Raw genomic sequence first — 26,000 nt, forward strand, 5'->3', positions numbered from 1 at the left:
TAGCGAGCACAGAAACCTACCTCCTCTTATGGAAAATTAAGGAGTGGTAACCAAACCCTTATTCTTAACCCATGGGGGGGGGGGGACGCTACCCTATACCTAATATAATCTAACCTATTGTAAAACACTAACATACAAAATACTAACAGCTTCCCTTTTTCTACTTCGTTCAAAAAAGAGGGAAAGTGTTCTGTGCTCGCTAGAAACTTTAAGAGAAAGTGCCTTTGATGCTTATCTTATAGTTCTTCAACATACTAAATAAGATTTACACATTTTAGTTGACCGTAACAGATTACAATGGATTTGTTTTGAGTGTAAAGGGAGAGAAGGTTGTAACTGACGTAACAGCAAATGATGGAAAATGGCATTTCATTGCCCTAACTTGGGACTCATATACAGGTAAAGTAACATTATAATTAATAAAACATAATTAGACTGAACTATTTTTAAGTTTAATGGTAAAATATGTTATTTCCCCTAAGAGATATACACCCTGACAAAGCCCTGTGCATGCCCCTGATTCCAAAGGTATGATATTTTTGTTTAGGTTACTGGGCTGTGTACAAGGATGGAAATCTGCAAGACAGTGGAAAAGATCTGGCTAAAGGAAAATCTATTGATGGCAAGTTTTTAATTGATTATTGCATAATCTATTATGATTTTTTTTGTCTGTAGCTAAAAATTTCGATGATTACTGAACCAATTGATTTTTCCATTTTAGGAAAGCTTCACATAGGTCTCGTGATGGTTTTATTCTATTTTATTAAAACCATAATATTATAACTTTGAAATCCAGTTGGATGTCAAAATCTGATTCTAAACAGACAAACCATCTTTTCGTATTTCATTATTTGCACACAAGCGGCTGCCGAGCAATATGAATTTCCTAAGTAAATAAGTCTAGTATTACTTTTTTATCAGATGGAGGATTGCTTGTAATTGGCCAGGAACAGGATGGAAGGGGAGATGAATTTAGTGTGGCTGAATCTTTCAGGTAAAAACTTCCCCAATTTTAAAACACTTAATTTCTTGTGTGGAGTTTTTATTTAATCATCCTTACACTATAATGTAGACAATCATAGATCATAATTAGGAACTGCCACTGCTATGAGACAATTACATTTAATGGAAATTGAAACATTGATTTATATTGACTTTACATGATTGTTTAGAGGGTCCATAGCAAGAATGGATATGTGGTCATCAGTTCTCACTGAAGAACAAATTTTAAGTCTAAGGTATAAAATTAAAAAAAAAAAAAATTAAAGCACTTTGTTTTGCATGTTTAAAATTTTTTTATTCAATTTATGTTCATATTTAACAAAACCTAATTAAAATTTATTTTTAACTATTAAAGTTAAATAATTTCATTTTATAAAGATAAACAACCTATATGAAAATTTAAATGTTAAATTTTCCAGAAAATGATACTGATTTTTTTTCTTATTTAGACAATCTTGTGAGCCTTACTATGGAGATGTTATTTCTTGGTCAGATATTTACAGAGGTCTTAAGGGTGATATAAGGTACTAAATTTTTCATTTTGGTTATTCTGTTTATTATACCATGAAAGGTTTGGTGATTTTGAAATAAGTTTTTATTTAATCATTAATTAATTTCTCTTCATACATCATAAGTAGTATTCTATGAAGAAATATTTTTATTTTATTATTGATTTTTTTTTCAGAAACAAATGATCAGTAACTAAAGTTTAATGTTTGCTAACTTAAAATTTATTATTTTTTTTTCTCAATTGTTTAACTGAATCTAAATGTTTGTTAGTATATCTGGGTTGGAAGTATGTATGAGTTGTTCTGTTATTGATAATATTCCACATGGCTCTATGACCCTCGAAGGTAAAAACATTAGCTTTCATGGTTGTAGTAGTAAATAAAGTTTAGAGCTTTTGCTCGCTGATTGTAGAGAACAAGTATGAATCTGATCACAGTTTGCGCAGTGTTGTCTTGTGTATTAATAAATACACTTTTAAATTGCTTTTTTATAATCTAATATTTCCTTTTCTAAAATTGTGATAACAGTTATGCACCTTTCAAAAGAAAATTAGATATAGTTTTCATAATTTCTGCTACATTATTGCTATAATTTGTAGTTTTAAAATCGCCTAAAAATCCCCCAAAACACTCATTAAGAATATAAAAAAAAATTTGCTCTTGTTATTGTTATGTTTTAATTTAAAACCAAAATAATAAAAAGTGAAAAGGAAATAAAGTCTAATTTATAAATATAAAAATATGTACTAGTTATTTTAATTTAAAACTGACCTGACTATTTTAGGTAAAGGATCCGCTAGTTCTGGAATAATCCACTGTGACGAGGGGTATGCTGTTCAGGGCTCAGATAAGATGGTCTGCAATATTTTTGGAGAATGGGAAACTGATCTTCCTGATTGTAGATGTAAGTTTCCCAAATTTGTAGTCTTAAGGGGTTTAATTACCATCATTAACCTTTTAAAACTTTTGCCTAAATGAAAAAAAGAAAAGAATACTTATATCTAATTTAGCCAGGTCTGTCCGTAAAATATAAAAAAAGATAACAATAACAATAAATTCAGCAGTTTTATAGTTTTTTAGTTTTAAACAGTTATCTCTTTATAAAAGCAACAGGATGTGTGTCTTTAGCTAAGGATCTCACTAACCACTGGACCGATAAGATTCTTCTTTACAAGATCTAGGAAAGGTTTATATCTATTTTTGGGTAGGAAACCTCTATCCTCCTAAAAAAAATTTTAACTTTTATTTTTAAAAACTGAAAGGAAATTGGAGGGTCGACACAAGTAGCCTCTAGGGGCATAGCTGCTAGTACTTTGACATAGGCATAAACATTAAACAGGGCTGCAACTTGCTTAATCATTTTGAAGTTAATTTTTCTTTAAGTGATAAACTGTGGATATCCTGGAGGTCTGGAACATGGACGGGTAACAGGATCTAACAGCTTCCTGTATGGTGATACTGTCTGGTATACATGTGAACATGGCTATACATTACAGGTTAAATAAAACCACTCATTAAAAAAGCAAAAATTAGCAATTTGTCTATCTAGTTTTTTAAATTAAAGTATCAAATATTTTCAACAAATAATAATTATAACACTTTTGTTTTTCACTGAATTTCATATTTTTTATACTTTTTTAATTGTCTAACACTTTTCAACGAAAATCGTTAATTAGATATATTGTAATTGTCCCGAAATGTCCCAAAAAATCAGTATCAATATCATTGCAGGGTTATTCCAGTCAAACTTGTCAAGGAGATGGAACCTGGTCCCATAGAAAACCAGTTTGTAAAGGTAAATATTTTTTTCTCAAACAAAAAGTCAGAAAATATTTCTTTTAACATTTAACATAATTTAGAACAATTTGCTTGTTGCTCAGGCTTATCTACTTATTGACATAATACACCATCAATACTTTGAAAACATTTTAATGAGAAAAAAAAGAATTTTAACTCAGTATACAAATTCATATATGTTGTGCTCTCATGTCTTTAGAAATCAGATGTGAGCTGCCATCCCAATTTGACAATGGCAAGTTTGTGCTCTCCGACCAGTCATCTGGCAACAATTATGACAAATCAGTGATGACAAGTGTTAGAATTGGCAGCAAAATTGTATTTTTCTGCCATAATGGTTTCTATATGGATGGAACTACCAGATTGGAATGCCTTGAGGTATATATATCTACAGGCGTTGTTTCTTAATAAGTTTGTCATGTAAAGGAACTCGCAATCCAACCGTTGGACCGATATGGTTCTCCTTTATATAGAAGCTTTTTATTGGTCCAAGAAAGGTTAATAACTTTTTGGGGGGAGAAAACATCCGACCACTTACTTCCCCTACCATTTTTGTAAACTTTTGATTTAAAAAAATAAAATTTAAAGTGGAGGTTGACTGATCCCCCCCCCCCCCCTGTTTCTCGAATGCCCCTAGAGGCATCTAGGTGAGGGGCGTAGTTGCTATTTTCTAATAAAAGACATAATGCATAGGAAAAAAGTGTTAATGGAGAAATGAAAAAAACACATCCGGCTCACAAGTTAAAATTATTGGGCGATTGATTTAAAATTATTTAGGATGGTAATTGGAGTGACTTGTTCCCTATTTGCCAACCTGCCCCTTGTTCTGAGCCACCCATGTAAGTAGATAGTAGATAAAGTCAGTTTATAAAAATTGTTTGCTTAATGAGTTAGAGATTTAGAAAATAAGAAAAATTAAAGTTTCTTAATACAGGACTTAAGTAAAAAATCTATGAACTTTTAATTTAAAATGTTCTAAAATACAATTTAGAGTTCCTAATGGATATGTAGCAGGCGGAATACCCCAGAGTATAGAGCAGGGGACAAGGTTGACTTATAATTGTGATCCTGGATACGCACTTGGAGATGTCGACAGTGTTCTATGTGGTAATAATGGAGAATGGAGAAAGCCTGTCCCAAGGTATAATAATCCTTATACTAAAGTAACAGGATGTCTGTGTATATGTGTGTCTGTACCGAAGGATCTCGCTAACCGCTGAACCGATCGGGTTCTCCTTAACAGGGTAGCTTCTCATAAGTCCCGGGAAGGTTTTTAACTATTTTGGGGGAGGGTACCACCACCCTCCCAAGAGAAATGACAAAAAAATCGAAATTTAGGGGAGACTTCAACGTCAAATAAGGTGGTATCGTACATAAAAAATTAACTTTAACAAACAAAAACATTTAAAGTGCCACTAGAGGCCTCTAGGGGCGTAGCCGCTAGTTATAAATAATATAGCTAGATATTAGAGTAAAACACTAGAGGGGTTAAATAACTGTATGTCCCCATACCAAGGAAATTGTGCCGACTTTCAATTGGGTCTTTGAAAATCAACGAGTAGTGTCGGGAATATTAACATAGCCAAGTAGCATAAAAATGTGTATTATTAGGTGTAAACCTGTTCTGTGCCAAACCCCTGCGGGCGTCCAGAACGGCAAAGCATCCTTTGGCGCCACAACCTTTGGGGAGGTAGTTATCTACAAGTGTAAGAAAGGACATTTCCTGTTGGGTCCAAAGAATTCCATTTGTACAGAGATTGGTATTTGGGAGCCACCACCGCCAAAATGTTTGCCTGTTGATTGTGGCGAGCTCAGGTAAGAAATGAATTACAAGGGACGTTACAATTTATAAAACTGGCAAAACTACCAACTGTTTTACTGACAATAAGTGCGTGTGTTTTTCTCAATTTCAATATGTAAGATGTGATACTGGCAATATTTTTGCTATATTAAATCTTGAAAAACTTCAACATTTTTACAAATTCATTGTTTTTGTGCCAAAACAGGTTTTATTTATATTTCATATGTATAATTCAAAATAAAATATGCGGAAATGGGTTTATCATAAAGTAGATGCACTGATTTAGAAATGGATTAAGCACATAATTTTTATAGAATGAAAAAATCAACTTAACTTATATATGGGTGTTGATTTGAAAAATCGACCCAATTTAAACTGTGTAGCTTACATAAAATTATAATAATTTAGTCCTCTGGAAAATGGACAGGTGGAATATACAGAGACAACATACAAGAACAAGGCAACCTACTCCTGCTTACCTGGATATACCCTGAAAGGAAATACAGAGAGACAGTGTGGGTCAAGTGGACATTGGAGTGGAAAGCCATCAACGTAAGCTTAATTTTATTGTAAAACTATTATCTACAGTCTACACATTTACAATTATTACAATACTTATCCCAAACACAATAATACAAATTTTGGGTCAACTGAATTTGAGTTTCCGATTTCGACATATCACCCTTATCCTATCTCAATACGTACTTAAAGCTAAAGCTTCAAACTTTCAAAAAAATTTAAATTTTGTATGTATAATGTATAATTCGCTTTGTTTTCACAAATTAACTTAATTAATGTAAGCTGAAAATAGTTTTTGCAATAGTTGGGTTATCTGTCGTACAACTTCGGAAATTAGGGAAAAAATGGGTAATCAATAATAATATTCAGTTGATCAAATTTTGTATTTGTTTTTAAATTCTCTCTAAGTATATAAGACTTAGTAGGATTTGATATGAGAGACATAGTTTTGAACCAGAGACACAAAAACCTTACATTTTTATCCTATTATATCTTCCTATACCTGTTGTTTAAACAATACTCTATCCTTACATGTAATAGATATAGCTCTTCTTTGCAATGTAGCTCTCTCTAGGTATTGTGATGATTTAATTATCTATTAACCTATATAAGATAAATTGGCCCTTTTTAAGATTCAAATCTTTATATCCTTTTTTCATTTGTCTTTGGAAGCCCGAAGGACCATAGCAGCTAGTACATAATATAAAATCAATAAGATAAGAGAATTTTTTTCTTAGCTGTGTCTCTATTTCGTGCAAAGCCCTGGAGAATCAGTCCCAGGGTTATTCCATGTTGGATGAGAGCTACTCTGCAGGTGAACAGGCAGATATTGAGTGTCAACCAGGACATAATCTTCACCAACAGGCACCTTTGGTCTGTGATCATACAGGTAAGTGTATAGATGATCTAGGAGGGAAGGAAGTTGGGCTGTAAATTTTACTGCACTCTAAGATTATATTCTTGTTGGGTTAAAAAATTTTGGATACTAATATAAATCTTTAATGTTACAAACTAGTAACTAGATAGGATTTTGTTGTATCATAATTTGGAATATACTTCAATTTATCATCAATTGTCTTTATCCCTTACAATCCCTGGTTCATTATACTTAGTTTTAAGGAGTTTTTTTTAAAGGAGAATCAAATCAAGGGTAAATTATTGTAAATTTTTTTATTGTTAAAATTGATAAAGCGTAAAATTAACATTTTTCTTCACACACTAAATATCATTTTACAATTTATTTAAGGTCGTTGGTCTGGTCCAAGCCCTTACTGCATACCGAAACTGTGTGCTGGTCCCTCACACTTGGGAAACGGAACACTTGTCATTGGAACCTGGACTAGAGAACCACTTCCAGAACCTTCCATTAATCTGCTCAAAGACATTATTGACTCAAAGCGTAGTGAGGATAAAATCTATACAATTGATACTGAATTCTCACAAGATATGAATCTGAACTCGTCAAATAAGGATACTGTGTTCTATCCTGTTGGATCAGAAATTTGGTTTGATTGTAATCCTGGCTTCCATTTAGTTGGATCAAGTTCAAACATTTGTCAGGATTCCGATTCATGGCAGAATCCTTTCCCTGTCTGTAAAGAGATTCAGTGTGGACATGTAAAGCCACCTAATAATGGCAAGATTTCTGTTGAAGGTTTTAAAGTGAAGCAACACATGTACTATACCTGTAATGAGGGGTATCAGATTGTGGGTGATATGATCCGTACTTGTCTGGACTCTGGTGAATGGTCTAGCTTAGAGCCTACCTGCATATCTAGACTCTGTCCAGAACCAGATCCAATACAGAATGGATTTATTAATGAGGATTATTCTCTGGAGTATGGTTCTGTTGTGGAATATACTTGTGATTCTGGCTTTAATTTAATTGGTGGTAGAGAAAGAGTCTGTGGCCATACTGGACAATGGTCAGGTCAAGCACCAGTCTGTGTTAACTCAAATCAAAGTTGTCTTGTTCCCCAGCTTATCAATTCTGGATATGTTACATTTGATGGCAACCTTGAGGTTGGATCAATTGCATGGTATGATTGTAATGAAAATTATGAACTAGTAGGACAATATGAAAGAAAATGTTTGTCTAACTCATCGTGGTCAGGTGAAGAACCTGTCTGTAAACCAAAACACTGTTACCCAATAAAATATATTTCACATGGAACTGTCATAGGCAAGGTTTTTGAATATGGATCTGTCCTCCAATTTTCATGCCATGATGGATATGAATTAAGAGGGGCTGAAACAGTAAAGTGTTCAGAGGCAGGATCATGGGATGCTCAGCCTCCAGTTTGTGAACCTTTACTTTGTCCATTCCCTAGCATTCCTGCTAATGGCAAGGTTAAAGGCTCTGCTGTAAGATATGAAGATTCAATTGTTTATGAATGCAATGAAGGTTATACCCTGGTTGGGCCCCAAGTAAGAAAATGTGGTGGTCAGGGAACCTGGAGTGGGGATGAACCCTACTGTGCCAACATAACATGTAACAATGTTCCAGCCATAGAACATGGCATTTCCATTGTTGGTATGCGAATACCTGGAGAACGAGCAAGGTTCAAGTGTAACCTAGGATGGAAATTGTCTGGTATGTCTTTTGTAACCTGTAATTCTGATGGTAAATGGATTGGGGAGTTACCTGAATGTTTACCATCAACTTGTACTGTTGGTACAATCAACACTAATGCAATCCTAATGACTAAAAGACAGAATGAGTTCCAGATAGGAGCTGCTCTAGAGTGGCAGTGCAGTAAAGGTATGAATATGGAAGGCAGTAACATTACAACCTGTCTACCCAATGGGGAGTGGGATCATCCATATCCAGAATGTCAGCTCATACAATGCAAAGATGCCTACAGATTAGAGAATGGAGTTATCTTTGGAACTAGAAATAAAAGTGATGGACTTGAGGTTAGATTTTCTTGTGATAATGGATTTAACAAGGTTCTAGATTCTTTCATTGAATGTCAGATGGATAAGAAATGGAAAGGCCATGCCCCTATTTGTTCTAAATATGTCTGCAAAAATGAGTTTGATACACAAGCCAAAGTAACATTTAAACCCCACAGAGACACATATATTGCAGAATTTGAATGTCCTGCTCAGAATGAACTCATAGGTGAGTCTAAACTTTATTGTCAAAGAGATAATCAATGGTCATCAGATCCCCCAACATGTGAGCTAAGCTATTGTTCAGCTATACAACATGTACCTAAAGCTATCTACCAAGAGGAACCTACAAAATTAGGTCAAACTATCAAAATACAATGTGAAGCCGGTTATGAGCTCACAGGACCCCAATTTGTTACCTGTGGACAAAATGGAAAATGGCAGGATTCTTTTCCTATTTGCTACCCACAAAAATGTGAATTTGATAAAAGAATTAAGAATGGAGATTGGACAATTATTCCCAGTAATTTTAGAAAACAACTCTGGACCCATTATAATGATAAACATCTTAAAAAGAAAAATGACTTCACTGAACTTTTAGTTGGAGATAAGCTAGAAGTTACTTGTGATGATGATTATGATGTCAAAGGAAACACTGAAATTCTGTGCCAATCTGATCTGACATTATCTGAAGAGATACCAAAGTGTAGAAAACAACACTGTAAAAAATTACCAAATATAGAGAATGGTGTAGTTGTTATGGAGGGAAGATTTAGGAGTGCAAGTGCTGAATATTCTTGTCAAAAAGGTAACAATTGTTACCTAATATATATAGCTTTTGAAATATAGTTTTTTGTTTTCAGTCTCACAGCTATTGTAAATTAAACCAGTTAAGTCATTTTGTAAAATGTATTCCAGAGAAATTTAGCATGTTCATATATTTGTAATACTATCTTCTTTTTAAAAATACCCTATTTCTTATTCAAACCTTTCAATTTTGTAAAATTAAAATTCTCAATTTATCAAATTATAGAAATTCAACCGAAATCCATATTTAGGTTACCAGTTAATTGGTGTGACAACAAGAAAGTGCAAACGAAATAGAACATGGTCAAGATCTTCCCCCATGTGTAAGCCAATCAAATGCAAAGAGCCACATAATATAGTACACGGCCACATCCAATATGATCCTGATAATCTACACTACAATGCTAGAATTAATTATATCTGTAACCTTGGTTATGAGTTGACTGGTCCTAGTGAACGTGTCTGTGGAGAAAATGGGGCCTGGGTCGGGGAAGAACCTGAGTGTGTTATTGGCAGATGTTTACCTCCAAAAGCTCCATTTGATGGAAAGCAAGACATCAATGACCTTACTGTTGGAGGTACTGTGTCATTTAGCTGTAAGCAAGGATACAAAATGGAGGGGTCTAAAGTTTTAACATGTCTAAGTAACAAAACCTGGTCTGATACCCCGCCAATTTGCACAAAAATCGGATGTCGTCTTCCAGATAACATCAGCAATGGATATGTGAGATATTCAACTGTAGACTATCAATCTAATATTGAGTATTACTGTGATCCTGGCTACACCCTGGTGGGTATGAGGTCAAGGTCGTGTTTGCGGTCAGCACAGTGGAGTGGAGAGGAACCTACATGTGTGCCTAGTCTCTGTCCATCCCTAGGTAACATTCTTACTTTTTTTTAGGTTTTGAGTATCAAATTGTGTTTTTATGTTTAAAGTTTAATTGTTACATCATAACTAAAATTTTTATCATATGTACATAATACATACACTAAATCAGAAATATGTTCAAATTATATAATTTTAATTTATATTACAATTTAAAACGATCTATAGGTATACCAAATGGTTGGGTGAAACTAGAGGGACGGATGCCAGGTGACCAGGCAAGAGTATCTTGCAACATCGGATTTCAGATTGCTGGCATTTCTCATCTAGGTAGGTTTTTGTTTTAGAAAAGTTCTTTAAATTAGAAAAGAAGTTGTATCAACTTTTTTTTTATAGCTAGCCGGTTCTTTTAGTAAGTAGTAGATGTAAAATTTTTCATAGAATTCAGATATGCAATCGGTTTTTTTTGTAGACCTCTTATTTTTTAAGTAATTTAAGTTTAAAAAAAAAAAAAATTAAGTCGATTTTAAGGTACTAAAATGCAACAAAAAAAAGAAAGAAAATGATCATTATGAACAAAAATAGTAAGATCTTTAATTTGACACCTTACTTTTTCAATTCTGTCAGGTAATTATTGAAAAAATCGATTTTTTTAAACCCACGAGAATAAAAACTTTGAACTTAATTTTATTATTTCACAAATAAAAAAATATGGGTTCATATATACCTTTAGAATCAGAAAAATATTACGAATCCATTGTAAGCAAAATTGAAAAAAAAAGTTTACAATATAGTATATAAACTACAATAAAAGGAATTATATGAAAATATCATATTATATTGTACAGGCAACGTCTTAATTCTTGAATTGAGTATAAAAATGGGAAGGGGGTAAAGAGGGGGTAAAAAAGGGAAGACAATAGTGTTGCCTGAACAAAAAATATAATTGGCCATTTTTTTATTTTTTTATTTTTTTACTTTTTTTCAATTTTGCTTACAATGGATTCGTAATATTTTTCTGATTCTAAATGTATATATGAACCCATGTTTTTTATGTCTGTTTGAGAAAATATTTAGGTCTAAAGTTTTTATTATACCGAGGTTAAAAAAATAGATTTTTTCAATAATTACTCAACAGAATTTTAAAAGTAAGGTGTCAAATTAAAGATCTTACTATTTTTGTTCTTACTGGCCATTTTCTTCTTTTATTTTGTTGCGTTTTAGTACCTTAAAACCGACTTAATTATTTTTTTAAAAAACTTAAATTACTTAAAAAATAAGAGGTCTACAAAAAAACCGATTGCACATCTGAATTCTATGAAAAATTTTACATCTACTACTTACTAATAGAACCGGCTAGCTATAAAAAAAGTTGATACAACTTCTTTAAAACAAATTTCCCCTTCATTAATAAAATATATTTTAGTATGTGAGGAAAACCTGTTATGGTCTCCAAGTCCTCCAGAATGTGTACCTGTGTACTGTGGGCAGCCACCTAGTGTGGACAATGCTGTTATTCAGTCTTCAGGGTCCAAGTACAAGGACAAGGTCGGCTATACATGTGTTCAGGGATTTGAAATGAGGGTAAGTATGATTTGGTACTTTTCTCCTAAGTGCTTATCGAGCACTGAAATCTCCTTATTTTTGAATAACTTGAAAATAAAAGGGGGATACGTAATTATTTTTCATGTACCTATTCCTGCGAGGAGCCCTAACCCTGCGGGGTCACACATCACCCCAGTTAACCTAATCTAACCTAACCTCTCCTGAATTAACAAAAGACTATAGAAAGGTTGGAGTTCAATGGTCGACAAGGCACTTTAAGTAAAATTGCATTTGATTTCATACAACATTTTGGGTTTAGAAGGGTGAAGTAGAAACATTTTCATGAAGGAAAAGTATTACAGTTTGGTTATTTAGAATTGCTTGGAGATGAAGACCAAAGCAAGCAAAGCAGCAGGGCAAAAACAAGATTTTATATAGCTTAATATAACTGGGGTTAATTAGTTATAATGATCATAATAATGGACTTAATTTATTAGTAAGAAAAAAAACAACCAAACAGGAATAAATATTTCAGAGGAAAACCTCATATCTACAGAATCACTTTTACTTTACTTTTGCTTTTTAGGGAAGTGGCATTCTGTTTTGTTCTGAGACGGGTGGTTGGACTGGAGATCCACCTTCTTGTGTTCCGAAACCCTGCGGGATCCCTAACAGCCAACCAAATATGCAGGTTAGATTCAATTTTATTATCTTGAAAAGAAATATACTTGTTACACTTATAGTGTCAACCTTTCTATTCCTTATAAGAATATACATTTCAAATAAGTCTTCTTTTAACAATGATGATTAAATCCAAATACTAGCGCGATCTTTTTTGAAAATGCTAAATCTTAAAGCAAAAAATGAGGGAAAATTTTTGAATTAATAGAAAGACATAACTACTTTTAGAATAGATTTGCTACTATGTTGAAATTGTAAAGCCTATACAATATATTTGAGAGATCCAATTACTAAGTTGACGGTGCAATTATATTATTAAGATAACCCAAAAATAAAAACTCTACCTATAATGTAGCTTTTCTACATTAAAATGATATATTCATGTCTTTTTTCAACATAATGTAGATTACTTATGAGAGTATAAACGGGTATGACCATGGGTATGGAAGTGTTGCCAGGTATAGCTGTAATCCTGGATACTACCAGCAGGAGGAAAGCCTGCTTACCTGTACTGGAGCTGGAACATGGGAGGGTAGAATTCATCCCTGTAAACAGGTATTTTTGTTTTCTTTTTTTGTAACCAAAAAAACTACACAAGCTTGATATTTTTTAGTATTTTTCAATGATCTGTTTTTCATTAGTGCAATTAATTGTTACATTTTTTTTGCAGATTGCTTGTGGTTCACCATTTTTACCAGCTAATAGCAAAGCTGAAATAAGCCTAAAAGATGGAGTTTTTACATCCAAGTTGATTTGTAAACCTGGATACAAGCTGCAAGGTCAACAGTACAGCTCTTGTCTCTCAAATAGAGCTTGGGAGAATAATATGTAAGTATTTGAAATGATTTCATCTAAAAATAAAATTTAAAAAGAGAAGGATGTAGCATTCATATTTTTTCGCAATCTGTATAAAAAGACAGTATAAAGACAAAACAATAGGAGTAACAAAATATCTTTAAACATTTATTTAAATCTGCTTTGCCTTACAAAAATTGCAATTTGTATTTCTAGGGCTGAATGCATACCAGTTGATTGTGGTGTCCCAAAATCAATTGCCAACGGATATTTTGTTGGCTCTGAAACTACTTTTGGACAGTCTTGGGCCCTTATTTGCAATAAAGGTAAAATGTTAGTATACTTTTCAAATGTAAATAAAAGGGGAAAGGTTAAAGCTATATTAAGGCATTATTTAGCTAATACACAATTATGGGAATTTCATGAGAAACTTTTTAATAATAAAATTGTGACAATTTCAAATCAAATGGACATTATAAAACACTTTTCAATTCTTGTACTTTAATTACATATTTATAGAATATGTGGGTAAAGGAAAAGCCGAGATCAAGTGTACAGAAACTGGCAGCTGGGACATGGAGGATGTTACCTGTGAGCTGGCGCACTGTAATGAGCTACCTGTAATATCACATGCCCGAATTCAATACTCAGCACCCATTGGACAAACATCTGAAGAACAATATTCTGTTGGGACTAAGGTAAACTTATATTTATGAAAATCAAAATTGAAGGTATAGCCAAACACAAATTCAACAAGATTTTCTCAATTTTAAGATATCAAATAAATAAAAAAGGAAAAATATTAGATTTGTATTAAAATGATTTAATCAAACCCTAAAAATGATTTATTAATTGATTTTTTCTTTTTCCAAGGCAAGATTTTCTTGTGATGAAGGTTACTTGATAGAAGGTGTAAATCCTCTGACCTGTTTACCTGATCAAACTTGGAGCCACACATTACCTATTTGTCAAAGTAAGCAATATCCTAATTTGTAATACAAGTTTTGATATACATAAAGTTTACTTATTTGTTTATTCTTATTTAAATATTTAAAACCATCAGATATAACATAAAAACTAAATCTGTGACTGAACTTACTTAATTTACAGGAGTTTGGTGCAATCCTTTGGAGCCCCCCACAGATGGTCTGATGATGGGAGTTGGTAAACAATCTGGGGATGTTGTCAGGTATAATATGATTTAAATGTTAATGATCTTACATCCTTATAATTTTCTATGTGTACATATATAGCTTAATATCTCGCTAACCGCCAGACCGTTATGGTTCTCCTTTTGAGTAAATTCTTGTAATTTTTTGGAAGAATTATAAATATTTTTGTGGAAGGGTAACATCACCTTGCCCCTAAAAATACCTTCCTTGTTTTTCCTTTTCTTTTCACAACTAAAATTTAAAAAGTTCTGGGTCGATTTACCCTACCTCTTTCTTTCAAGTGCCTCCAATATCAAATATGAAGGTAATTATCCAACATACATTTAAAAAAGGACCAAAATGAAATGTATTAAATACTTATATTATTGTAATTTTTTCTAGGTTTGCTTGTGAGGAAGGGTATAAATTATCAGGGCCCCAAGAAATTAAATGTTTAAAGGATGGAAGCTGGGACCATAGCAGACCAACTTGCCAGAGTAAGTTCCTGTTTTGTTCTATCTTAAAATTAATATTCAATATTCATATGAAAAATATAATGTCTTTTTGCATGAAATTTAGATAAAATGTCCATACTATTACCTATAAAGTATGCTTTCTGAATCGATAATTATTTCTTGGATATTGCACTAGATTTTCATTTAGAATCATAAAATAATGCTCGCAGCTGGCTAAAAACGATCCACCCCCTTTAACTAACTTATCCCCTCCGCTCCTACTAGGTGAATGAACTGACATATAAATAAAGTCTTCATTAGCAAGCTAAAATGGCGATAAATTTTTCCCTGTTAAAATATCCACGTATGTCCATTTTTTTCTGTCTGTAATGGTGCATATTCTGGTAAGCCGAGCGTTCTCGGCCCACGGGGTAACGAGTTCGGATTCAACGAGCCCTAGCCTTTAAGTATTCTACCAAACAAACAAGCAGGATTCAATCATACAGAAATTATATATTTCAACTGAATAATATTTACAAGTTATGTTTACTATATATATACAACAAAATATGACAATGGTTAGGTTTGAAGGGGGTGTGGGGCGCTAGGGCTTAGCGCCCGACGGTAGACAGGCTGTGGGGGCAGCGGTGGTAAAAGGGGAGGCAACGCCTCCCGATTATATAAGCGCGTGAGGGACTCGTGATAGTTGCATGTTTGAGTCCCCTCCCCACATTTAGGCAGGCTAGTTTGACCGCTGGGTGCGGGGTCAACAGCGGTCATGAGATGGATGGTGATATAATAGGATTAGTGCGGGGGGTTTGTTATCATAAGTCACAGCGAAGCAACTCTGTAAACGGCCTGTCCGTCTGGGTGTCGTATTACCACAACCTCCCCTTCAAGGGTTGCGTGGCTCCTGAGCCACCAGGCCTTGAACCTGGGGATACGACAGCCTATGCCTGCGCCGGACAGGCAGTTCTTGGGGCACAGCTCGATGGAGGACAGCTCGGGCTACACAGGCTCCCTGGGACACTCGTTGCTCGGTCTGACTGTGGTTGGTGATCAGCATTGTCAGCTCCTGGTTGGCTTCTAGGCGTGGGTTGGCGACGGCCAAGCCTCGCCGCTGGAAATTTTGCCTCGTCTGCAGGATCAGTTCTGTCGCGGCTGGTAGCCGGACACGGAGGCCTAGGCAGACTCTGGTGGTTCCTAAGGGTGGAATGGTGATGGCAAAGGGTGCATAGAACTCCATGGGGGCGCCTGCTTGATTCAGGTTGCTTGGTCTCCTAGCTCCTACCCGGATGGGGATGGCTGTCATCAGCAGGGGGCACATGGCTTCTTCTTCTTCTTCTGGGGCGGCCTCTTCCATCGCAGTGGCTGGCTCTTCTCCTACAGGCTCGCTGCTGGCTGGCAGGTTCTCCATGTCCGCGTCAGGGTTCCAGATGGCATCTCTGAGTGGCTCTGGAGCGGGCGGCAGCGGCGGTGGTTCGTTGGGCTGCTCCTGCAGGTTCTCCTCCACTGGGTCACGATCTTGGCCGCTAGGCTGTGGGGCGGCTGCGGCTGGCTGGTGCACTGGGAGCTCTCCTGGGTTGCTAGCTGCGGGCGCCGCCGCTCCAACTGGCAGCTCGGTGGCATCCTCGTCGCCGTCCATGTCAACTTGGATGTCTTCTGGGATCTGGTGGGCAGTCACATCTCCAGTGTATTTGCGCAGTCGGCCTACATGCGCGGTAACTTCTGAGATCCTGGCTACTGGAGAGGCAGGTTTAATGACATAATGGACTTCTGTAGCTTTCCTCACTACTTTCCAGGGGCCAGTCCATCTCTTGGTAATCTTGGCTGCCTTCCCTGGCACCAGGCGGGGGGCCAGGTACCAGACCAAGTCTCCAACCTCATACTTGGCCGTGCCTTCGTAAGCTGCAGCGCTCCTCCTGATGGCTCCCTCCTCCTTCTGCTGGATGGCATCATACACTGCATAGTAGCGCTGCAAGAGAGCTTGGACGTTGGCTGGAACTGAAGCATATTCGGTCTCTGGCAGCCGTAGCACCATGTCCACCGGAAGTTTGGCCTCTCTCCCAAAGAAGGCCAGGAACGGGGTCACGCCAGTGGATCTGCAGGCCTTGGTGTTGTAGGCAAAGGCGATGGCAGGCAGGTGTGGCTCCCAGTTGTTATCGTCTCTGTCTAGGAACAGGCGCATGCCTGTGTTGAGCGTCCTATGAAACCTCTCCACTCGGTTGGACTGCGGGTTGTAGGGTGGTGGATGTGTCAGGCCAATCTCAAGCCTGGAGGCCAGTTCCTGGAATACCTGGCCGGTAAATTCCATTCCATTGTCGGAATGGATCTTCAGGGGGCATCCGAACGTGGCCAGGTGGCGGTGCAACAGGGCTTCAGCCACCGTGAGGGTGCGCTTGTTGGGGATGGCGTAGAGGCTGACAAACCGGCTGAATCCATCTTGGCAGGTGAGGATGTAGCGGTTCCCAGCTGGGGTTTCTGGCAGTGGCCCCACCAGGTCGATGAATAGGACTTGCTGTGGATACCCCTGGCGGGAGGGCACGTGGATCCCCTGCTTCAGCCTCTCCTTGGTAACTTTCTGGACACACTCAGGGCAGGTTTGTACCATCAGGCGGACGTCACGGGCCAGGTTGGGCCACCAGAAGTGCATGGCAACGCGGGCGATAGTTGCGTCCATCCCAAAGTGCCCAGCCATGGGGGTCCCATGGGCTAGAAAGAACGCGTCCTGCTGGAGGGCCGAAGGCAGCAGGTATCTTGTCCTCTCTCCTGTCAGAGTCTGGTCAGTGGTGGTGAGGCAGCCGTGCTCGTCGAGCCCCAGGGCTGGGAAGCGGCTGGCGTACTGCTGCTCGTCTCGTTCCTTGCCACGCAGCTCAGCCTTGGTTGGGGCTTTGCCATCAGCCACCCATTGGCGGACACGGAGCAGGAGGGGGTCCTGTGTCTGGGCCTCCAATACTCTAGCTGAATCCAGTCGGGCGGCAGGAGGCCGGCTAGCTGCGGCCTCCCCTAGCTGGCAAAGGTTGTGGATATACTCAGCCTGCTCTGCTAATTCTTCGGCGCTAGCCGTTGGCATGTTGGCATCTTCCCGGCGGCTGAGGGCGTCGGCGTTGGTATTCTGGGTGCCAGGCCTGTGGCAGACGGTAAAGTCGAAGGCCGCTAGCTCCTCCTGCCAGCGGGCCACCATCCCTGTGGATGTGTTCAGTGATTTCATCTGTAGCAAGGCAGAGGAATCAGTGTTGATCTGGAAGCTGCGGTAGGACAAGATGCCGTGGAATTTTCGGATCCCATACATGATGGCGGCCATCTCTCCCTTCCAGGACGGGTAGCGCGTCTCAGGGTCGGTTGTCTTGCGCCCCACGGCGGCAATCAGCCTCTCCTTGCCCTCCTGGCATTGACTCAGTATGGCAGAGATGGCGCGGCTGCTGAAATCTGTGGTGAGCTGGAACACCGCTGGCAAATCAAACCTGGGCGGCGCTCGGATGGGGGCCTTGCGGAACTTGTCCTTGAGTTGCAGCAGCTGGGCTTCCATCTCAGGCGTCCAGGTTAGGGCCTTGGCCGTCTTCTGCCGATTCATCTCGTAGGTGAGGTCTGCATACTCTGGGATGAACAGGCGGTAGTATCCAAAGAACCCCAGCAACGCCAGCAAATCCTTGGGGGTGCTAGGGGCTGGCCAGTCCAAGATACGGTCAATATAGTCCTCTTGCATGGCTATCCCCTCACGGCTGAGGGTGTGGCCCAGATAATCCACCTTGGATCGGAACAACTTGGTCTTGGCTGGCTTGAGGCGGATCCCTCCCCTACGGTGGGCTTCCAAGACCTCTCGGAGCCTGGCCAGGTGGGCCCAGGTATCCTGGTGGAAGGTCAGGACGTCGTCAAGGTATGACTGGAGGTTGGCTGTGCCTAGTGGGTTTAGGACCCCTGCAATAAACCTGGAATAGACAGACGGTGCCGTAGCCAGGCCAAAGGGCATCCTTTTCCATTGATACAAGCCCCTGGGGGTGGTGAAGGCGGTGCAGGGCCGGCTGTCCTCGGACACACGGATGGTGTAGTATGCGGCCACCGCGTCTAGAGCACTGTAGACACGGTGCCCGCCAGCTCGTTCCACCAACTGCTGGATCCTAGGCAGGGGGTAGCTGTCCAGCTCCAGACACTTGTTGAGGGCTCTGTAGTCGACGGCCCAGCGGGTGCTCCCGTCCTTCTTCTTGATGGGCACCAGGGGGCTGCTCCAGGCGGAGTCTGACGGCTCTATAACTCCCTCCCGTAGCCAGGTGTCCAGTTGTTTCTCCAGTTCAGCCTCTTGCCGCGGGTTCAGATCCCTAAATCTCTGGCGGATCGGCTGGGTCCCTGGCTTGAGGCGCAGCTGCAACTCAACCACATCTGTGCAGCCGGGGGTAGAATTGGAGAAGACGTCCCTGTACTCTGACAACATAGTCCAGACCTCCTTCTTGAGCAAGGGGTCCTTGCGTAGGAACTCATTGTCTTCCATCTCCAGGGCCTCCCACAACTCCTGCATGTCTATAGGCTCAGCAGGTTCTTGGAACGAGTGGAGACGCGGGGGAGGCGTATCAGAGACCTCTAAAATGTCAGGTTTGACCAGCTCCCCTGCCACTGGGAGGCCAGCATCCAGCAAGAGGGGCACCTCCCCCTCATTGACCACCAGTACTCTAAACACAGTGGCAGAGCCAGGCCTGTGGGCATACAGGCCCTCTGGAATAATAAGATCCTCCCCAAACCTCTGTTCTGGGGCAGCTAGTTGAATGGCATCCTTGGTGCGATGGCCTACTAGCTCAACAGGGACCGCCATAACCCCGCGGCCAGGCAGGACCACCCGCTTGGCTGTGCGGAGCTGGGGTGGCTGGCCATCAGTTGGAGTGACAGCGCTTAGCTTATACGTGGCTGGTGCGGGGTCAGCTTTGGCTCCGGGACCCACCGGCCGCGACTTGACGGGCTCGGCTTCTGGAGGGGCTGACGTGTCGGAGCCAGGTGTGGCTCCGGGGGCGTCCGGCCACGATTTGACGGGCTCGGCGCTGGGAGAGGCCAAAGTGCTGGGTCCAGCTTTGGCTCCGTGGGCGTCCGGCCGCGACTTGACGGGCACGGCGCCGGGAGAGGCTGGGGCCTGAGAGTTGAGTGTGGCTCCGGGTACATCAGACCGCGACTTGACGGGTCTGGACTCGGGCTTGGCTGGTGGACTGGCTGGAGGTCCCAGGTAGAGGGGGCCAGGTGGACACGGCTGGCCGTTGATAAAGGTGTCGGCGGAGAAGATTGGTTCTGGAGGGCTGGCAATCTCAGGAAACGTTGTTGGCAGGCTCTCCCTTGGCACCTTGGGCACTGGGGGCAACCCCATGGCTAGCAGGTTAGCTCCCTTGTGTGCGTTGAGCTCAGCGTCCACCCAGTGTGTGCCTTTCTCAACCACACGCGGCTGCTCAGGCAGGGGGCCTGGCAGAGGCCCCTCATAGCTTAGCTCTCTCTCGGCTGTCTCCCGGTCAATGGGGACGCCACGGAGTGGGATAAACTCCCCACGCACCCACAAGCAAGGTGGTTGCATGTCGAAACAGAGCCTAGTTCCGAACTCCTTGAGAAAATACCCTCCTAGGTTCAGAGGGTGTGAGAGATTCCGGACCACAGTCACGTGGTATAGATGGAGTATAAGAGTGTGTGAGACTGCCATATATAACTCTTTTAACTTTCCGATTACCTGGAGGGGCTGGCCTTCCTCATTAGCAGTCAGGATCTGGGTGTTGTCCGGAATCAACATGTGTTGCACGCCCATTGCGTGCATGAGGTGCTCAGAAATTACAGCAGACCCTGGTACACGGTTGCCAGAATCAATCATGGCATCAACCTGTACATGCTGGGCAGGGTCAGGAGTAGGAAACCTCACCCTGACATGGCAGGGGAAGTGGAGGTCCTGCCCTTGAGACAAGGGGGCCTCTCGTTCGGCTGGGGTTGGCAGAAACTTTGGTGGTGGCCGCACCGCAGCTATGGTGGTATCGCTTACCATGGTGGCTTAGACTGTAGCTTCGAATCACTAGAGCTTATTAATTATCACTTGGTCAACAATTTTATATTTATTTTTATCACTTGGTTGACATTTATACACACTTATGTGTTGTTATCACTAGGAGCTCTAGGTGTGATTCTGGAAGCACTGGCAGCAGGGAATGTCCGTCCTGCAAGGTTCAGAGGGGTGACGGCGGTAGGGAATGACCCGTCCTACAGCGCCGCTGGTTCGAATCCCGAAAATGGCGGCAGGGAATGGCCCGTCCTGCAGCGCCTCGGGTTCGAATCCTGGGAGGCAGCGGCAGGGAATGTCCCGTCCTGCCGTGCCTGTGGCTCAAAATCTGCTATCCGTCGCAGTGGTAGGGCTTACTTGTGTGCTGAAGCTTCGCAGCCACACATTGCCTTCTTAGGGAGACCAGCACCCAGCTGTCTGTCTCGTAGGTTTGGCCTGGGTGTCCTGGGGCTTGTCCCAGCTACACTTGCCAATTTAGACTCAGTTCTGTAGCCGTCTGAGCTAAATTATCCGATTGCCGTGGCTGCGCACCTAGCGCTACTCCTACACGACACGGAAAAAGCGTCTTAACTGGCGCTTTTTAGCAGGCTAAATCTGCTTGCCGTAGGCCAGAGGCCCACATATTGCGTTCAAAATGATGGAAATTCGACCTAAAAAGGCCGTCTCACGGGTCAGTTGGCGGCTGATTGTCCCCTTACTTGCCAAAGGGTCCAATCAGAGGTAGAATAGGCTAGTTTCTGTAAGGCTCGATTGAAACACGCTGACACCAAGTTCTGGTAAGCCGAGCGTTCTCGGCCCACGGGGTAACGAGTTCGGATTCAACGAGCCCTAGCCTTTAAGTATTCTACCAAACAAACAAGCAGGATTCAATCATACAGAAATTATATATTTCAACTGAATAATATTTACAAGTTATGTTTACTATATATATACAACAAAATATGACAATGGTTAGGTTTGAAGGGGGTGTGGGGCGCTAGGGCTTAGCGCCCGACGGTAGACAGGCTGTGGGGGCAGCGGTGGTAAAAGGGGAGGCAACGCCTCCCGATTATATAAGCGCGTGAGGGACTCGTGATAGTTGCATGTTTGAGTCCCCTCCCCACATTTAGGCAGGCTAGTTTGACCGCTGGGTGCGGGGTCAACAGCGGTCATGAGATGGATGGTGATATAATAGGATTAGTGCGGGGGGTTTGTTATCATAAGTCACAGCGAAGCAACTCTGTAAACGGCCTGTCCGTCTGGGTGTCGTATTACCACACATATGTCGCAACTTGTTATCAGAAAGGTTTCGTGATTATGAAATTTTTGTATTTTTAAGAGAAAATTATACTCGAAAGATTAAATATACAACATTTTTTTTTCTAATTTAGGGGTATGGTGTAGCACCCCAGAACTAAGTGAGGGCCAGACAATGCCAAACCAAATTCAAACATTGTTTCCTCACAAAGCAAATATTAATCTACAATGCAGGTTAGATAACTTTATAAAGACTCTGAAGAAACTACCTATTTTTTTGTGAGCCCAAAGCCATATTGCTTAAAAGGGAGGGAATGTTTATTGCATGGTCCCAACAAAGTTTATTATTATTCGACTGAAGGATTTTCAGATTTTTAAAAATGGTTTCACCGTCTTAACTGTAATAGAAAGAATAAATAGTAGTTGATGAACAAAATTTGAATATTTGTTGATGTTCAGTTCTGGCTTTAAGCCCCGCGGCAACCTGACCATAACCTGTCTTCCAAGCGGTCATTGGACTAGATAAGATAAGATAAGATAAGATTTATTTTCCTCAAAGGTACAACATATTTTATTAGATATATATTATAAATTATGTTACTATGCTTGATTTGTTTGATTCATCTGGTTTGTTGTGTTTGGTGCAGGTTAGATAATAATATACATAATAACAATTATTAAGTACCTAGCATGGAATTGGCCGAACTTCATCTCCACCTAGTTACCAGGCCAGTTTAAATTGAATGGAGACAATATTTTACAATAAAAATTCCATGCAACATTGTACCAGATAGTTGGCATAACCCTTTAAGGGTTGTGGAGCCACTGGTGTACTTTGACGCTTGCCAAGCCGATACAATGTTATATGTGCAAATAAATAATAATCTTAACAATGAAACAATATCTTGCTGTGTATTTCAGACATCCTCCTACTATCAGTTGCAACTTCTCCAAGCGTGAATTCGGAACAATTAAGGAACCAAAACCTCCATAAGGAGTCGCTATTCCCGTTGAGATCCCTTTTCAGCTCCAAATAGACAGTTTCCTTTATATCAAATTATTTTCATTATAGAGTGGAGTTTTGTCCGGGTTTTAAGGACATCTCCACACCAATAATTACAGGATAACGGCAAATTTCGCGATAACACTTGGTCCAATCCAAAAAATCCAAAAAAAAACCAAAGAAAAGTCCAAAAAAGGACAAGAATACCCTAATAATAATCATATCGTGTACTTAAGTGAACAAGGTGTAATGGTTGGTTTCGATTCCTACGGAATCTGATTTTTATTTTTGAGAATGGATATAAAAAATCCTAAGAATAGGTCATATGCGATTCCTACGGAATCTGATTTTGGTATTTTGATAATGGGAGTGTGTCCCTAAATATGTATGGTTCGATTCCTCCGGAATCTGATTTTTGTGTTTTGAGAACTGGTCACAGCATGGCTGTGAATGGGGCAACAAAATGGGAGAGGAAGAGGGGGGGGGGGGAGGGGGTTTTAAGGGAAGGCGAAAACGTATCATTAATCCATTGATTCCACCCCTTTTTGAAGGTAAAAGGGTGAAAGTGGGTCATGTTAAAAAAGACTGTGGCGTGCTATTGCGCGCGTAATTTGGTTATAGCTTTGCTTTAGTGAGGTTTAAATCTTACTATTGTTTAGACACGAAATGTTCGGAGAGGAAGAATACCAACAAATGTGGCAGCCGCTACGCAATAGATTGACAATAACATATGAACGACTTCTCAATATAGTTAATGGTGACAATGTCAGTGACGAAGTACGTCGTGAGGTAGCCCGTCTTCTATACCAACAGGGTTATTTAGAAACCGAGTTGGCCCTCACACTATACAACCCAAACAAGGACATGGAGTTTCATGAAGCTAAATTGGGTGAAATTGCTGAGCGGATAACTGCTCAAGAGGGGGCCTGTCTCCAGCTATAGTTCCAGAAGTTGGCCATTTCCGGTTTGAACCAGTTACGGTCAAGTTCTCTACGACTTTATATACAAGATATCCGCAAAAATATCCGCAAAAACACCCGCGGAAATGTCCACATGATGTTCACAAAAATCAACAAAAATCAACAATGAATCAACAGAAAAAAACTGCAAAAAGTTACTGATATGGCTATTGAAATATAAAATTGTTTTTGAAGAATAATACAGTTTAGTTTTATCCAAAAAAGTAAAAGTATTAAAATATCATAAATTATCATAAATTCATTGATTTGTTTAATAAATCCTAGATATCTTGCTATGAACTTTTATTTTTTATGAAGGATGTATAGAGTAATAGGATGTCTGTTAATATTTCGCTATGGATTAATTTTCATTAGCATAAAAAAAAGTGAAGTGAGAAACTGGTTAAAATAAGGGAGATGGGTCAGGGAATTCAACAGGTTAGGGGGAGGAGGGGGGGAAAAAACTAGAAGGGGAGTGGTGGGTGGTTTGTGCGCGGCCGTGACTTCCAGCTAGACAGACGGAGCGGCGCCTATCGTTTGGTATATACTGGGGGGGAGAAAAATAGGGGGAGGGGGGAAGAGTGGTTTTCCGGTAAAGCACGGCAGAATAAAGCAAAAGAATAAAGCAAAAGAGGGGGCGGGGGGGAGACAATTGGTTGTAAAGCATAGGGGGAATACGCGGGAAATCGGAAGTAGGGAAAGTTATTTATTAATTAATAAGTTAAATTAAGATTGAATAATGTATGGTATTAAGACACAAGGGGGGTATAAATATGGGGGTGGGTAGGGTCAAAGTTCAATTGTCTCAGAAATGTCAGATCAAGAAGAGGAAGTTGGACAAGGCCAAGGTGCTTTACCGGATGGGGCGCCGGAAGTTCCGGAGGAGGCTGGAGGAGAAGAAGATGTTCCCCTCCAAGACCAGGTGCAGGAGCTCATCGCCATGTTGAACTCAAGCGATGAAATCGATGATCCTGCACCCGTGCACGGCGTCCAGCAGCTGCTGAACCTCGCGGCAGTGCCTGATCTACTCCCATTTCCGGGGGTAGACAGGCGCTGTCTGGACCTCTGGTTTATGGTCAAGAGGAGGTTAATGGGCGTCGTGTACGAGGGCGACAGACTTATGTGGAGGAGATTCCGCCAAGATGCCATCGATGAGGAGATCCTCCGCATGATGTACTCCAACTATGGGTTAGTCGTGAGGCTAATTTCAGTAATGCCCACGTACGCCCGCTCCTTCCAGGCCAACATGGATTCCATCGCCACCATGGACCGCTTGGTCACCGTCCAGCAGGACCTTGTGGAGGAGCTCCTCCAACAGGAACCCGACGACGTCGATGACTCCAGCGACTACGACGAGTAGATGGCTATGCCCACTACATGAGCTTAACCAGTCCAGTCAGCGATAGTCATATATTAAACAAAATTTTCGATATCTAAATTTGAATAAATAAATATATTTTTGGTCAAAATTATGAAAAAACTTTGTTATTTTTTTATTAGATAAAATAGAGGTAGAGGTTGCGCGATTCGTTAGTTGCTTGATAAAAAATATATAATATAATAGAAGAAGTCAAAGTCAAAATATAAAATGTAAAATGAATAAAGTGGATAAGAAACAAACTATGCTAAAGCTACTCTATACATAGGTATGTATGTCGGTTCCTACGGAACCTACTCGTTGAGATTTGAGGTTAAAGAAATGCTGTTTTATTATTTTTTTGGTATAGAAATTAAGTGCTTACAAAAAGTCGAGGGCTAAAGATACGAATAGAAACTTAGTTAGAACAAAAAATTGTTAAATAGAGGAAGAGAAAAAATAAAGTATTTGCTTTTTTTTTAAGAAAGTAAGTAATAAGTAAGTAAAATATCTTTCTTGAGAATAATTTTATTATCAATCAGTTTAATTTCAAAAATAAAATATTTGCTTTTTTAAAATATTTGCTTTTTTAAAACTCAATCTTGTTTAGGTAATAAGTAAAACATTTTTTCTTAAAAATATTTTTATT

At 40.0% G+C, this 26,000-nt stretch overlaps 1 protein-coding gene across 2 annotated transcripts in view; it reads left to right on the forward strand.

Moving 5' to 3' along the window:
- LOC145316523 (sushi, von Willebrand factor type A, EGF and pentraxin domain-containing protein 1-like) overlaps window positions 1-26,000 on the forward strand; it is a 61,436-nt gene that overhangs the window by 30,511 nt on the left and 4,925 nt on the right. The window contains exons 50-78 of one of the 2 annotated variants that reach the window (XM_080157098.1): window positions 279-399; window positions 548-622; window positions 922-994; window positions 1,173-1,238; window positions 1,452-1,526; window positions 1,783-1,856; window positions 2,296-2,415; window positions 2,895-3,007; window positions 3,243-3,306; window positions 3,508-3,686; window positions 4,086-4,147; window positions 4,300-4,449; window positions 4,920-5,123; window positions 5,518-5,661; window positions 6,366-6,517; window positions 6,875-9,331; window positions 9,582-10,208; window positions 10,385-10,486; window positions 11,583-11,740; window positions 12,288-12,392; window positions 12,788-12,937; window positions 13,053-13,210; window positions 13,394-13,503; window positions 13,697-13,875; window positions 14,051-14,150; window positions 14,288-14,366; window positions 14,731-14,825; window positions 22,167-22,266; window positions 22,492-22,548. In XM_080157098.1, the coding sequence (XP_080013224.1) occupies window positions 279-399; window positions 548-622; window positions 922-994; window positions 1,173-1,238; window positions 1,452-1,526; window positions 1,783-1,856; window positions 2,296-2,415; window positions 2,895-3,007; window positions 3,243-3,306; window positions 3,508-3,686; window positions 4,086-4,147; window positions 4,300-4,449; window positions 4,920-5,123; window positions 5,518-5,661; window positions 6,366-6,517; window positions 6,875-9,331; window positions 9,582-10,208; window positions 10,385-10,486; window positions 11,583-11,740; window positions 12,288-12,392; window positions 12,788-12,937; window positions 13,053-13,210; window positions 13,394-13,503; window positions 13,697-13,875; window positions 14,051-14,150; window positions 14,288-14,366; window positions 14,731-14,825; window positions 22,167-22,266; window positions 22,492-22,548 (6,149 nt within the window). Of the gene's footprint in view, window positions 1-278; window positions 400-547; window positions 623-921; window positions 995-1,172; window positions 1,239-1,451; window positions 1,527-1,782; window positions 1,857-2,295; window positions 2,416-2,894; window positions 3,008-3,242; window positions 3,307-3,507; window positions 3,687-4,085; window positions 4,148-4,299; window positions 4,450-4,919; window positions 5,124-5,517; window positions 5,662-6,365; window positions 6,518-6,874; window positions 9,332-9,581; window positions 10,209-10,384; window positions 10,487-11,582; window positions 11,741-12,287; window positions 12,393-12,787; window positions 12,938-13,052; window positions 13,211-13,393; window positions 13,504-13,696; window positions 13,876-14,050; window positions 14,151-14,287; window positions 14,367-14,730; window positions 14,826-22,166; window positions 22,267-22,491; window positions 22,556-26,000 lie in introns of both variants that reach the window. The other variant, XM_080157104.1, reaches the window with a different exon arrangement.

This window comes from Acartia tonsa, chromosome 1 (assembly GCF_053477335.1).
Source record: "Acartia tonsa isolate MP-2025a chromosome 1, ASM5347733v1, whole genome shotgun sequence".
Lineage (NCBI taxonomy): Eukaryota > Metazoa > Arthropoda > Copepoda > Calanoida > Acartiidae > Acartia > Acartia tonsa.